At 38.5% G+C, this 13,939-nt stretch overlaps 1 protein-coding gene across 1 annotated transcript in view; it reads left to right on the forward strand.

Annotated features, from left to right (window-relative positions):
* UGCG (UDP-glucose ceramide glucosyltransferase) overlaps positions 1-13,566 on the forward strand; it is a 42,519-nt gene extending 28,953 nt beyond the window's left edge. Inside the window, exons 4-9 of the mRNA XM_061632233.1 lie at positions 346-447; positions 1,469-1,581; positions 2,937-3,115; positions 4,809-4,895; positions 8,434-8,623; positions 10,070-13,566. Of these exons, the coding sequence (XP_061488217.1) occupies positions 346-447; positions 1,469-1,581; positions 2,937-3,115; positions 4,809-4,895; positions 8,434-8,623; positions 10,070-10,240 (842 nt within the window). The 3' untranslated portion in view covers positions 10,241-13,566. The remainder of the gene's footprint in view (positions 1-345; positions 448-1,468; positions 1,582-2,936; positions 3,116-4,808; positions 4,896-8,433; positions 8,624-10,069) is intronic.
* Positions 13,567-13,939: the final 373 nt, after the last annotated feature.

A 13,939-nucleotide genomic window follows, 5' to 3' on the forward strand; every position in this document is an offset into this window, starting at 1 on the left:
GAAATGTGTTTATTTGGGAATAAGCACCATGTTGTTGTAGAAAAGGATAATATCTTGTAAATTAAAAATATTATGAGAATCTGTAATCATGTACATGCCTGGCCAGCTGCCTCTGACTATGAAAGAAAGAAAGGTATGCTGTGGTGACCAGCATTCACCCCACTGTGCCCTGACATTCCTGTGTTGGCCCAGCTGCTGAAGATGGGCCTGTTTGCTGCTGTTCCATCTGCCACAATCTGAGTGGTAATTTAGGTGGGCTCTCAGCCCCAGTGCCCAGTCCTCTGTTCTGCTGAGTAGTATATTCTGAAAACATATGCATAGTTTGTGCATAACTTTTTTTTTTAGGTGGCAAAAAGGTTGGGATCAATCCAAAGATCAACAATTTAATGCCAGCATATGAAGTTGCCAAGTATGACCTCATATGGATCTGTGATAGTGGCATTAGAGGTAAGTGTGTACAGTCAGTAGTAACAGAAGATTTTTTTTAGTTATTAAAAGTTTGTTATTATAAGAACACAATCTATATACATGGCACTTCACAGATTAGTATAAGTAAGAGAGACAGGTCCTTGACCAGAGGAATTTAGAATCCAAATTTCAGGCAAAGGGGCAACAGAAGAGCATAGGGAGAAAAGGGTGGGGGGAAGGCAGAGTAACATGGCCTTTGAGAGCAAATGCATTTGCATTAAGATTAAATTGTGTTGACCTTGGGCCTTACGAGGAATAATATATAAATGCACTTTATATAAGTGTCACTTCACGAGATCTTAGCATGAGTTGATTATACTACCAGTTTTGCTGCATGTGTCACACTTGGATGAAGCTTGGGAAATAAAACTGGATTTTCTTGGGCCAGCAGTTACAGTAGTGCATCTTGCATCTTACATTTGCTGTTCTTAGTGGAGCAGCTGCATCAGGTGAAATGTTTTCTACTGCCCAGTATTTGCTAGGATATTCTGCCCTGGGCTCCTGCTGGGAGAAAGGGCAGGATATAAATCAAATAATAAATAAATAATAAATATTAAAAGCCATACCAGAACTATATAGCAGGCTTCCTCTTTTCTTTTTTTCCTGTTGCAAGAGGAGCCCAATATTTTAGCATTCCAAATATGATTGTTTCTAGTGGTGATGCTCAACTGACAGTAAGTCTTCAATCAGTGGAATGGGGAGGGAAACCATTTTCAGCAATTCCCCCTCTACTCTGAGCCACCCTAAATCTGCTCCAGAGGGTTGGATGACATCCAGAGGTAATTTAGGTGTTGTGGGGGAGGGGGGATTTAGAGGCTCGGGACAGAAAAAGCTGGGCTTGTCTATAGCCTGGCCTATGTTAAGAATAGCTGAGAATGTCTTCCGTCCCTGTTCAGCTGACAAAAGCTTTACGCCAGCTGTGTGACACTATTGGGCTGTGGTCCATAGGCTTTTAGAAACATTAATTCATGGATGTTAACTGGTCATTTTTTATTTTTAGTAATGCCAGATACATTAACTGATATGGCCAATCAAATGACAGAAAAAGTTGGGCTGGTCCATGGCCTGCCCTATGTTGCAGATAGGCAGGGCTTTGCTGCCACTCTAGAACAGGTGAGTTTCTTTTTGTGGTCTTTGTTTCTTCCCAAATTATTCCTCCCCATTTTGTACATTTCTAGGAAATGGTCACATTTGAAAACTCCAAAAGCATAAAAGAAACACCTCTATTTGAGTAGAAGTAATGTGCAAGATTAACAGGTTTCCTGCTTTGCCTTTTTATTGTACTCTAAAACAGAATTCCAGATTACTTATTATCCGTGTAGAGGCTTAGATCAGTGTCTTGCTTACAATTCCATACAGAAAAAACATTTTACCTGGTATTGTAAGTGGGAAATTCATTTGAATTCTTGTCCTTTGCTCCTGCCCACATTATAGCAAAGTTTATTATTTGTTCTATGTAGAGGTGAGGGTTACTGATGCTAATCATAAGTTTCTACTCCCAAATTCTAATCTAATGTTAATATTGCAAAACCAGTAACCTTTCTTGTAGGTGAATTGTTATATTTGTGAACCATGGCATGACACATTTTTCCTCAGTGGCCAGCACGTTAGACTTAATTTATGTGTGGTGGCATGAAGCAGTAAAGGTTCAAAAGTCTTTGGCCAACCACTGTACTAATCACTGGGCATGTGTGGCTTGCTTGATTTGATATTTCATTGCTTTATGTATTACTATTCCACTTTTATGCCTTAACACAACTGAATGAAGCTTTTGCTATTGCAATTCTGTGTTTTGGAACTGGCACTTTACATTAAACAATGCCACTAGATAGATTATTTCAGGTGATGAACATTACTAAATGAAAAGTAACATTTTGAGACATTTCTTCCTTGTTTTCAGCCCACCCTGTCTACCATGCCTCCTTTCATCTTTGTCACTTTTCTCCCACTTTTCTACTAGAAAACTCCTTTTATAGAAATTCTCCTCTGAATCTTGCTGTACTCACAGATTTTCTCCTGTCTGAATGATGTTGCTCTTCATAGTGCTATGCCTTCCATTTTAGAATGTGATAAGTCTTTGGTGCTCTAGTTTTATGAACTGTAGAAGGAAATTTCCTGAATAAAGGAATTTGCATTTGGAATGCCCTTGTGTCTGCACAGATCTTTATATGGATAGCAACATCTGCAGTTGATATGGATAACAACACTTTATATGGATAGCACCGTCATAAATAGTTGCATGAGGGTAAAATATTTCTTGTCTGCGCATGATAAAGGAAATTTTTTACAAACAGTTGCAGAATTTCAAGATGGCTAATACACTAATTATACCCTAATGATGCATTATCTATGCCCTGATTAAAAATTCATATGACTAGCAAGCAAAGAGTATGAGTGTTAAAGACGGTTGTCATGATAGGGGAGACTATGGATAATTACTTAGCCATGCTTTTCCCCCCATTTAACAGGTATATTTTGGCACTTCCCATCCAAGAACATATATTTCTGCCCATGTAACTGGTTTCAAATGTGTAACAGGAATGTCTTGCTTGATGAGAAAAGATGTCTTGGACCAAGCTGGAGGACTTATAGCTTTCGCACAGTACATTGCTGAGGATTATTTTATGGCCAAAGCAATAGCTGACAGGTAAGATGATGATGATCTTCAAGGGAAAGTTCTCCTTGGAGTACCTTCGTTCAAGCTGAGCACATCCTGTACTTAAAGATTTTTTATACACAATCTAGCCCAGCCATTTCCTCCATCCTTGAGGATAGTGTGGTTCATACATTTTGGGTTGTATCCAACTAAGTCATACTCAGAATAGACCCATGATGGCTGTGAATAACTTACCATTGATTTTAGTGGGTCTCCTCTGAGTATGATTTAGTTGGATACAACAGAATGGTTTCTGAAGCCAAAGTAGTACAATAAAACACACTGTTAGCAGTGTAAGAGGAGTAAAAGAGTGTAAGAGGACTAAAAGAGTAATGATTGCCTCACATCAATATAATGCTAAACCGATTCAACTAATCTTTAAACTATTTAAATAAAATGTATATGTTCAGTGAAGCTAGTGAGTTATCCAGAAGCTAGTGCACCACTCCTGTTTTAGAACAAAGAATTCATCAACTTCTTGAATAGTGTAGCAAATAGGAAGTGCCTTGACTTCCTGGCACTAGCCACCTTTATTCTTGACCTTTACTAGTTAATTAGAGCCATTAGTATTAGTTTCTACGCTATCTTTTAGGGCATAGCCTTTCATAAGGCCACTGAATAAAATATAAAATAAAAATCTCCATACTGTCTTTAAACAGTTGCAAAGCAATGGTTTAAATACATAACCAGAAACATTCCAGCAGGTTCAGATCAATAGTTTCAAAACCAGCAACAATTAAAAAGCTTAAAAGACAATTGGGCACAAATGAGTTTTTTAGGCTCATTTAAACAGTTGTACAGAAGAGACCACACAATTCAGTGGGGAGGGAATTCTATAACCAGGGAACTACTACCAAAAATAAATTATCACTCGTGCTGGTCAACCTAATTGAAGTTACTGTGAGACCTACAGTCGGAGCCTCCAAATTGATATCTGCTAGTTCATGCAGGTGAAGGCACTCCTTCACATAATGTGGTCCAAAAGCATATATGACATTAAAGCAGAGGTTGGGAACTTCTAGTCTGTGGGCCAAGCCACACCACCTGCCCTTCACCTAATGTCATATATGTACCTGCTGTCGTGATTGGTACTGTCTACTTAGTGTTTCACTATGTGATTCTTCTGATTTTTGTAGTTTGACTCTTAGGGTAATGAACAGGGGTGTGCATCAGCTGTGTTTACCTTGAATTATAAGGTGAATTGGTTCTTGCATTTCTGAGTAGGATTGCACTACTCAGATTACATCTACTTTGGAGAGGCTGCTATGCCTGCAAATTTCATCTACTTCTGTGAAAAGGGACAAAAAGTTATATAGCTGTTTAATAGATTCCCCATTATAGCGAATGGGAAATCTGATTCATTCCAAATAGTAAATTGAATTGGAAGGACACAGAATGATTCAGAAACAGATCGCACTGTCTCCCAAAGCTGTTGAAATAAGTAGAATCTTGTAGTTGATGCACACCCATACTGGTAGATTCTGAAGTACTGTTAACAGCTTATATAGTAAGCACTTAAGGGACAAGTTTAGTAAAAGTACTTGGTGTTTGTCCTTGATGAGTGTGCATAAAATTTTTAGTGTTTGTCCTTGATGAGTGTGCATAAAATGGCTAACCAGCAAGCATCTTTGGACACAAGAACTATTGTGTGTTTATCACGTTCATAGTATGCTTTCATTTTCAGAGGCTGGAAATTTGCAATGGCCACACAAGTTGCAATGCAAAACTCTGGTTCCTATTCAATTTCCCAGTTTCAGTCCAGAATGATCAGGTAAAATTTTTAACTTTCTATTCTCTCATTTCCTGGAATCTTCAACTGTAGATTATCAGAGTTCTGACACATTCTTCTGTAATGCTAATTATCAATTTCGTATTTCAGAGTTGCATTCAGCACAGCCCTAAGTCACTGGTGCCATCAGTGCAGGGATTTCTCCTTCCCCTTTGGAACATTCTCCCCCTGTCTTCTGTGCACCCCTAAATCTGTTCTTGGGATTCCCCAACCCTCTGGGGCAGATTTGGGAACAGTGTGGGGGGAGGAGAGGGGGGAAGTCCCATTGCACTAGTGCTAATCCTTGCGGTAGCACTGTTATTTAGTTGAATACCACCACAATGTTTCATGGAGGAACCAGTATTGAAAGAAATACAAAGCAGCAGATTGTCTGAAATATTAATGCATTATAATTACTAGTAGCTTTGAGTGTTGTTTGTGCACTATGGTCATGCTATAGACTGTGGGAGGGAACAATACTTTATGGATTATTACATTTATACTTGTGTTGGTAGTGAGTAAAAGCATTACTCTTCTCTAATTTTAAAACCTCATTCTGCCTTCTTTTATCACCACATATATTCATTTTTAGACAGATTATAGATTGGGCCCTGCAACAGACTGTTGCATCATGGAGTGCCTTTGTTCACAGTTCCTCCTTCCTACTCCATATTCCTTTCTCTTTTTCCAGGCAGTCAATATTCTGTACTCCCTGAACATGTTCAATCTTCATTGGGTAGTTTTGAGTTTTTTCTCCCATTTTGGCTGGGTGCATATGGAAATGCTTGTGTCTGATTGTAGCTATGTTAAATTGTTTACTTTCTCCATTGATGTCAATGGGCAGCTCTCCTGTTCTGGAAAGATTTAAAATAGCTTCTCAGTGTGAACCAAAAAAGGATGAGTATTTTCTACTCCTTTTGTATATATTTGTCTGTGTGCTCCTGTTTTAGCTACTCCATTTTATTCCCAAATACCCAATTGCCAATTCCCTCCCCTCCTCCCCCCAAAAAGATGTAAGAGCCCTGCTGTATCAGGCCAAAGGCACATCATAGTCCAGCATCCTGTTCTCACAGTAGGCAACCATACACCTATCAGAAACCTGCAAGCAGGTCCTGACAGCATTCTACACGCTTGTGATTATTTTATTTATTATTTATATCCCACCCTTCCTCCCAGCAGGAGCAGCAACTGATATTCAGATGCACACACACCATTTTTCTCCCCTGCAGACTTCTTATACTTGTGCATAGCTCAGTGTTTCCCTTGAGTCTGCCAGTACTTTTCTCTCATTTGTTGTTGGTGGTATGGCTACATACACACGAGCATGGGAAGACTCTAATTGGTGTTGATATATAAAGTAATCAGCTTTCCATTTACAACTGTCTGTCTGGTGGTTTTTCTTCAATGACACTATATTGAAAAAGTTGTAGCAGTCATTAAACTAATAATAAATTAGTTTGATTAAACAGCCCATGTTTAGTTTTATTTTTATATGTCTCAAGAACTGTTCTTCATGAGAGTACTTTACTTTCTTCAGCTAAGCGCATTGCTCTCCTTAAAGGATGTTAATATCATCTATTCTCAATCGTTTACCCTGTTGGATCTGTTACTGTGATTCACACAGTGGCAGTGGGCATATATTTTTGTTCCATACTCATAATACTGGTTTTGTCAAATTGCTCAGCTTTCTCAATTTACTCTTAAGACAGGTAGTCTAAAGATATTTTGATGTCTTGTTTGTTAGATAACCAAGGATTTATAATCTAGCCAACCCATTCTATCCTAGTTTGTAGGTAGATATGCTACATAATAATAATTTTCCCTTTTATCAATATTCAGGGGCTAGTGCCAATCCTTATATAGCCAAAAATGACACCACCCATACACAAGGGGGAGGTAATGCCAGACATCTCTCTCCCTCATTACAAGTACAAGAATGATTTATTTCTTGCAGGAGGTGCCAGCAGGTATGGCAGGTAACTGGCAGCAGAAGGTAGTACCACTGAAATCCCAGGGATCATGGGAACCAGTGCTGCTGATAGTATTTGAGTTGTTGTTGATGTTGATTTAGTTGAGGTGTATGTTTTCAGGACCCATCCTAATCTTGTGCTTGCAGTCTTTTAAAATTGTTTTTAACATTGAATTTTACACTGTTGTAACCCACCCTGGGACCTGTTTGTGAAGTGTAGGTAATAAAAGTTGTGGTGGTGGTGGTGGTTATTACAGGCCCCAGAACACATGTGAGAGAGGCTATAAGCCTATACTCACTTACCTAATTACCACTCAGTTTAATGGGATTTATTTCTATGTAGTGCGTGTATAGGATTACACTGTAAATTAGCTAGGCCCATTGATTTCCATTGAAGATCCTCCGTGGCGCAGAGTGGTAAGCGGCGGTAACGCAGCCAAAGCTCTGCTCACGGCCGGAGTTCGATTCCAACAGAAGGAGGAAGTCGAATCTCCGGTAAAAGGGGTCGAGGTCCACTCAGCCTTCCATCCATCCGTGGTCGGTAAAATGAGTACCCGCATATGCTGGGGGGTAAAGAAAGGCCGGGGAAGGAACTGGCAATCCCACCCCATATATACGGTCTGCCTAGTAAACATCGCAAGACGTCACCCTAAGAGTCGGAAACAATTCGCGCTACAAGTGCAGGGACACCTTTACCTTTTTATTGATCTCCAGAGGCCTGATACTAGATCACAAGTAGAGGGAGGAAATATTGAAAAGGAATTTGTTACTCAGCTATGACTGATACATGAGCATGCCATCTTGTGACTGTATAGAAATAAAGCAGCTTAAAACAAAGGGACCCTAAGAAGTTAAAGGACGCTACTGTCAATTCTCCAATTTTTCAAAACAGATGAGGCTTTTCAAGGAGAGGAAGGGGAATGCATCTGTATACTTTGAGAAATTGTTTGGGCCATGTAGCAACTTAGGAATGACACACGTCTTAGTCAACAATTATTTTTTTTCTATCCATGCTATATTAAGACCTTCCATGTGTTATAGATTTTATGGGTTAATTTCAGTTGGAAGTTTAGGCCTAGTTTTAGACTTCGGAACAGTCTTGATAGGTGCACTTCCCCTATCATTCTCCCCTCAGGACTACCAAATTTCAAAGCTAACACAACGCCCCATAACTCCACTCCATAAATAATTGTTGCTAAACAGCGACAAATGATTGTAAGCTTTGGACAACTGATTTTCTGTTTCTGGAAAAACACAGCACTATTTGTGAAACTTGGTTGGCTTTCACCTTCAGCTCTCAAACACAGGTGTAGGTGTTCTGCCTGCTGGTAAAAACTAACCTCTTCATGCAGGTATTCTTGGCACTGATCCTTTGTACCAGCTCTACTGAACTTTGGATAGCTGTTTGTGTATGTTGTTGTTTTCTTGTATTGGTTTTATTTTGTAAACCACCTTGTTTTTACAATGAAAGGTAGTCTGTAAATGATTATAAATAAATAAAATAACATACTGCTAATATAGTTTGGCAAGTGTTGTCTGGTTTAAAATAAGTTTCCCTCCTCTTAATTATAGATGGGCCAAGCTACGGATCAACATGCTTCCAGGCACAATAATCTGTGAGCCAATCTCAGAGTGCTTTGTTGCAAGTTTAATTATTGGATGGGCAGTTCACCATGTGTTCAGATGGGATATAATGGTGTTTTTTATGTGTCACTGTTTGGCATGGTTTATATTTGACTACATTCAACTCAGGGGTGTCCAGGTAGGTTATATTGATCAGAGCCTCATATTTAACTTGTGTGCTGTCCTAAATTAACTGCAATCATTGGTGTTACTTTTTAAAAAAAAGTTGTATAACTTTTTCACCTCGATTAAGTTCAGAAGAAGGATTGTAAACGGGTTTTTTGTACAGGATTTTTTCCTTATTGGGTTTAACATAGCACCGTGCAACAAACATTCTGGGACAACACTTCTTATGTACAGTGTGTTGTGACTGATAGAAGTAGTTAATGTGGTTCCCTCCAAGCCAACATGGTCAGTGGTCAGGGATGATGGGAGTTGTAGTCTTACAACACCTGAAGAGGCACCACAATGGCAGCCTCAGATGTAATTAATGCTTTCTTTGAATGAACTGGTTGATTGATATATAACAGTTATGTATAAACTTCAAGAGTGATCAACTAATTTGCTGTCAGGCCTCCCTGCAATGATGTTGAAAGCCAAATACCTTCAATTATGCAAATCCCCCTTTGGAGTTTTTGTTCTGACACTGTGAAGGTTCATAACATCTTCATCTACTTTTTCTCTGTTCATCTATATATTACCTGAATAGGAAAAAATACATTGAAACCAGTCTTCTGTTGCCTTCACCTTTCTTCTAATAGTGGACGGGTTGGCTGCTCTGAGAACCCATAACACTTCTGCTTCTCAGTGCATACAGTTCTCTTCATCAGCAGCTAAAAGGATCTCTGATAGCAGGATTGAGAGATTTCTGTGACATCTTAGAGAGCCTCTGCCACTCAGAGTAAACAATCCTGGGCTAGATAGACCCATAAGCCTGTCTTGACAGGTGGCATCTTCATATTGTCATCTGAAGGAACAGCAGTTAGCATAAAATAGGAAATGCTTGTGTGTCCATGGGAAGATTCCTATTGGGTTTAGAATCACTGGCCTGGTCTGCATGTCATGGTAAGCCACTTGCTCCTCCCTTGTCATTCTGCAGCTGCCCTGGCCTGAGCTAACCCATGACTTAGCTTAGTGTATTGTCTGAACCCAGGCTCATAGTTTAGCACTAACTATGAGCTGTAACCAAGATTTGGCCTATGGTTTATGGCTTGTGATTTGTTTGGGAGAACTAAACCATGACACCGAGTTTGGACAAGACACTAAGCCATGCCATAGTTTAGCTCAGTGCAGCAGCAGAACAACCAGGCAAGACAATGTGACCGCAGTTTCCTTTTCCAGATACCGTGCATTCACGCTGTGCCATGGTTTGGCTTAGCGTGATGGGTAAATTAGTGTATGTTTCTCAGATGTTAGCTGCGGTTTTGCATGGAATGTTGGCAGCAGTGTTGGAGAGCTAAAAAGCAATTGCTTAAGTTTTTATATGTTAATGTCCATTTTCATTAAAATGTGTTCATTAAATAAATATTTAATTTAGTTATTGGCATTGTCACTAAATATGAACATCTGTTTGTATATTTTCCAGGGTGGTGCTCTGTGTTTCTCAAAACTGGACTATGCGGTAGCATGGTTCATCAGAGAGTCTATGACGATATATATTTTCCTTTCGGCCTTGTGGGATCCTACTATTAGCTGGAGGACAGGACGCTACAGATTACGCTGTGGAGGCACTGCAGAGGAGATTCTTGATGTATAGCCACAGCTTTGTGACTGTGTATTTCAAGAAATGAAAAAAAAGGAGAAAAAAGAAAGTATTATAAATTATGTTTATATAAAATGCTTTTAAAAATCTACCTTCAATGGTTTTATTACCTGTATGTTTTCATATCTGTTCTTTAATTTATTTTGCATGGCACTTGCATCTGTGAAAAAGTACATCTGTAGCCTTGGCCAAATAGTACCTTGTTTTTATGTACAAAATCAAATAAGAGAATTGGTTCCAGGATTCATTTTTCTTAGGAATATTCTGCAGCAAGTTCTAAAGACAGTATCTTTCAGTATAGTCAAAGCTACTCTCTGTTAATCAAAGGACATAATCCACTGGGAATAAGTTCTACACAGGTCCACTGGTAATGAATAGGTGTTGTGCAAGAGCACAGCTATGAATGTGTCTCAAATGGCCTCTCCGGTCATTGGATTGCATCCGTTGAAAGGCTAACATTTTTATACAAGTGCAGTTAGCTTTGGAAAGCACAAGTGGCAGGGCACAAGGAGAGAAGCCTTTTAGATGATCTATGCCTACCTCTTGTAGTTGCTGCGGAGCAAATAGGTAACTAGGCCTTACAAGTTAAAGCTGGAAATTTGTATGTGCGTGTGTGTGTGTGTATATAGATATATATATTAAACATTTTGGCCTCTCTGCAATGCGCCAAAAGAGGACAGAGTTTGATGTAGTGGGTGGGAAGAATTAATGGTTAGCTATACCTAGAGGGCATCTTTTGATCAACTCTAATTGGTTCTGTCTTGAACCATTTTTAATCACTGTGCTGTAATTAGCCTAGCTAATCTTCTCCTTCATTCCCATCTTGACTTTTTTTAAAAGGGTGTTCTTTGTTTCTGTGTGAATGAATGTTTGATAGTTACAGGGAGAGGAGAAATGCATTTCAGGAACATTTCACATACGAGCTGTTTTCTTACACACTATGTCTTCTTAAGAATGAAACTTCATGATGCAGGTATTTAGTATCTTTTTTAAGTGGGCATAGGTCTCTCTCAACATTTGTCATCCTTAAATATCAAATCGCAATAGATTCTTGTCAGTATATTTAAACGCAAGACGAGTTTGCTGTTATTGATATGAAACTAAGTTTTAATTATCAACTAGGTCTACTCTAGGCTTTTTTCCTCCAGTTAATCTGGTCTTTCAATTGGGTTTTTGTATTCAAGTTGTAACAACTGAAAAGACTAGATTATAACCAAGTTGTAAATGCATGCTGTCGTCTTTCCTTGTTTCTTCCTATTAGCTTGTTTTTCACTGTGGGGTTGCTCTTAATGTGGTGAACTGGACTTGTATACAACTAACTCTGATCACAAAGCAAAACTGAGAGGGGCACAACATAAGCCTTTTTTCTTTTTATTATTGTATTTAAATTGCTTTTTCTTCCAAATGGGCATGGCATACTGTCACCATAAAAGTTTATAGCTAAGTGTATTGCCAATATGGCAACTTTAAAACCTAAGTTATGATGCTTCTGTGACAAAGAGCATAAACTGTAGCATATTAGCAATAACTTTGACTATTTATAGAAAGACATTTTTCCAGTTTACTGAGCCAGTCCATTTAATTGTCTTGTATACACACACTGTAGTATAATAGTGTGCGTGTGTGTAGACATATCCTATGAAACATTCCCTTGACCAAAATGTTTTATCCTACATTCTCTTTATTTGCCTTATGACATTACAGAATATGTTTTGAAGGGCATCTAATTCCATGAACAGAGGCGTTTAATGTGTGTTCCATTCTTTACATGTGAATCAGGAAGAACTTCCTGAGGAAGGCTGCAAACTGTAAACTAGTCTGGTTATGACCCACTCAAGTTGTGTATTTATCATTTTCATTGTTATCACTGTTATCATGCTTAATTTTGCTTATAATGTTTGTTTTATGAAGTTTGGTTGATGCCATCCATTGCACTGCTAAACTGAAGCTAAGCTGGTCTAGCTTCATGCTGATCACCATGTGGGCAGTGTAACAGAAAAACCAAAAAAGGCCGGACAGACTTCCCTCTCTTTGTTTGTATGTGTGTGCACGCGTGTGTGTGCACGCGTGTGTGTGCACGCGTGTGTGTGCACGCGTGTGTGTGCACGCGTGTGTGTGCACGCGTGTGTGTGCACGCGTGTGTGTGCACGTTGTCACATGAAGAATTCTGTTAGATAAGAGTGTGTGTGTGTTTGCATTAGTAAAACCTTTATAATTAAGGAAACTGATGCTTCACTTAAATGAACAATTTGATTTCTCGTATAAGAAATCTGGGTTGATTATGAAATGAAAATACTTTGAAAATATTGTAGTATGGCACTGTGACAGAACAGAGCAAAGGTTCACAATGGCTAATTTAAACTGTCAACTTGTTAAGAATTCCATGTTTATTTAAAATCATTGTCTTGTTTTTGTTTGAAAATAAATTTTGAATACAATCAAATGTTTTGAGAAAGTAAATCTATTTACTGCTTTTCTCTCCATTACATCCCTTTAAACACTTTTCATATGCAAAATGTGTGTGACTTTCACTAGAAAACCAAGTCATGGTTTCTCCTCCATCTTTTATCATTGTTCTCACTACTGTTAAACTGCACTCCGGATAATTACAACATCTGATCTAAATAGGGTTTGCATATATACATATATAAGGAGATTGTCGCTAAAACTTCAAAATTCTCCTAATGCCCAACAAGCTGGAAATTTATAAATATTTTACTACAAGTGTCTTGAACTCTGGGACGTTTCACTGAATTACAGCCCTTTTCCATCTCAACTGCAGAGTAGCTTTGCTACAGAAACATATATTGTGCGTCTACCATACTAACACATGATACCTTGTCTAATAGATGTATTCCAATTTGCACACTTCAAATTATTTAATTAAATTTATTTAAATATATATCTGCATTAACTTGGGACTAATACTGGATAATTTTCATGATTGTACCTTTTAAAACTGCTTTTCTGTATACTGTTCTAATTCTGTGCCCTTCCATATTTTGGCATTTATCTAAGTCCTGATTTAGGCATCAACTGAAGTTGCACAATAAATGAGGTAGTATTTAAAGGAGCCAACAGCTGTTTTATTATCTTTAAAAGTGCATGATGCACCAATAAAGGCTGAATAAAATATCTGTAAAAGGGGGACATGGTTTGAAGAGGGTGTAAAACATTCTGCTATTAAGATTTGCCACAAAGAAAAGAGTGTAAGCCTGCTGGCAGGGTCTTATAGTTAAATTTTGTTAAATCTTCATTGTATAGCACCTAGAAACCTGTTAGGTAATTTCTAAATAAAGTCTGATGACACCTTGCCTAAAGCCACTCAGTGACTGTTGTGGTTAAATGGGTGTTTGAGCATCCAGTCATCTTCCCTTTATGAGCCTATGTTAGGGAGAAAGGGGGCTGGAAAGAATATTAAATGAAATATAGGTCAGTAGCTTTACACTCTCGGATCAGTTTTGGATCTAGTCACACCACTGTGTATTAGCTTTTGAATTTCCTGTTGTACATGGAAAGGCTTGTTACTTCTAAAACTTCTCACAGAGCCTGACAGTGTACTTGGTCAGCCTTGAAAGGACATCCATAGTTTTGACATACGGCATGTTCTGTTCATCAACCTGGACTTGCACTGGTATATCAACCCAAAGAAAGAATTTTATTCTGTGTTGCTTGTCTTCATTAACAACTGCT

Source organism: Rhineura floridana, chromosome 1, assembly GCF_030035675.1.
Source record: "Rhineura floridana isolate rRhiFlo1 chromosome 1, rRhiFlo1.hap2, whole genome shotgun sequence".
In the NCBI taxonomy this organism is placed as follows: Eukaryota; Metazoa; Chordata; class Lepidosauria; order Squamata; family Rhineuridae; genus Rhineura; species Rhineura floridana.